The sequence below is a fragment of the Myotis brandtii genome, unplaced genomic scaffold (genome assembly GCF_000412655.1).
Source record: "Myotis brandtii unplaced genomic scaffold, ASM41265v1 scaffold97, whole genome shotgun sequence".
NCBI lineage: Eukaryota > Metazoa > Chordata > Mammalia > Chiroptera > Vespertilionidae > Myotis > Myotis brandtii.
Window position 1 is genome coordinate 580,205 of NW_005372020.1, and position 346 is coordinate 580,550.

Consider the following 346-nt stretch of genomic DNA (forward strand, 5'->3'; position numbering starts at 1 on the left):
CGCCCGCCAGACCTCGGGGCACACCTGCCTGTCCCTGCAGGGTCGTCTCCTATCAGATCCGCTACGAAGGGAACGTGACGGAAGAGACCAAGATCAAGTTCATGACGGATGGCGTGCTGCTCAAGGAAATCCAGAAGGTCGGTGGCTCCCCTGACCTCCCAAGAGGGGCTCGGAGCGGGCAGGGGGCGTGGTTAGGTGCCGCCTCACGCCGGCCTCCCCGCAGGACTTCCTGCTGCGCAAGTACAAGGTGCTGATCATCGACGAGGCCCACGAGCGCAGCGTGTACACGGACATCCTCATCGGCCTCCTGTCCCGCATCGTGTCTCTCCGGGCCAAGGTGTGTGGG

At 64.5% G+C, this 346-nt stretch overlaps 1 protein-coding gene across 1 annotated transcript in view; it reads left to right on the top strand.

The window, feature by feature from the left end:
* DHX37 (DEAH (Asp-Glu-Ala-His) box polypeptide 37) overlaps nucleotides 1–346 on the top strand; it is a 19,874-nt gene that overhangs the window by 9,731 nt on the left and 9,797 nt on the right. The window contains exons 6-7 of the mRNA XM_014533344.1: nucleotides 41–137; nucleotides 224–337. Of these exons, the coding sequence (XP_014388830.1) occupies nucleotides 41–137; nucleotides 224–337 (211 nt within the window). The remainder of the gene's footprint in view (nucleotides 1–40; nucleotides 138–223; nucleotides 338–346) is intronic.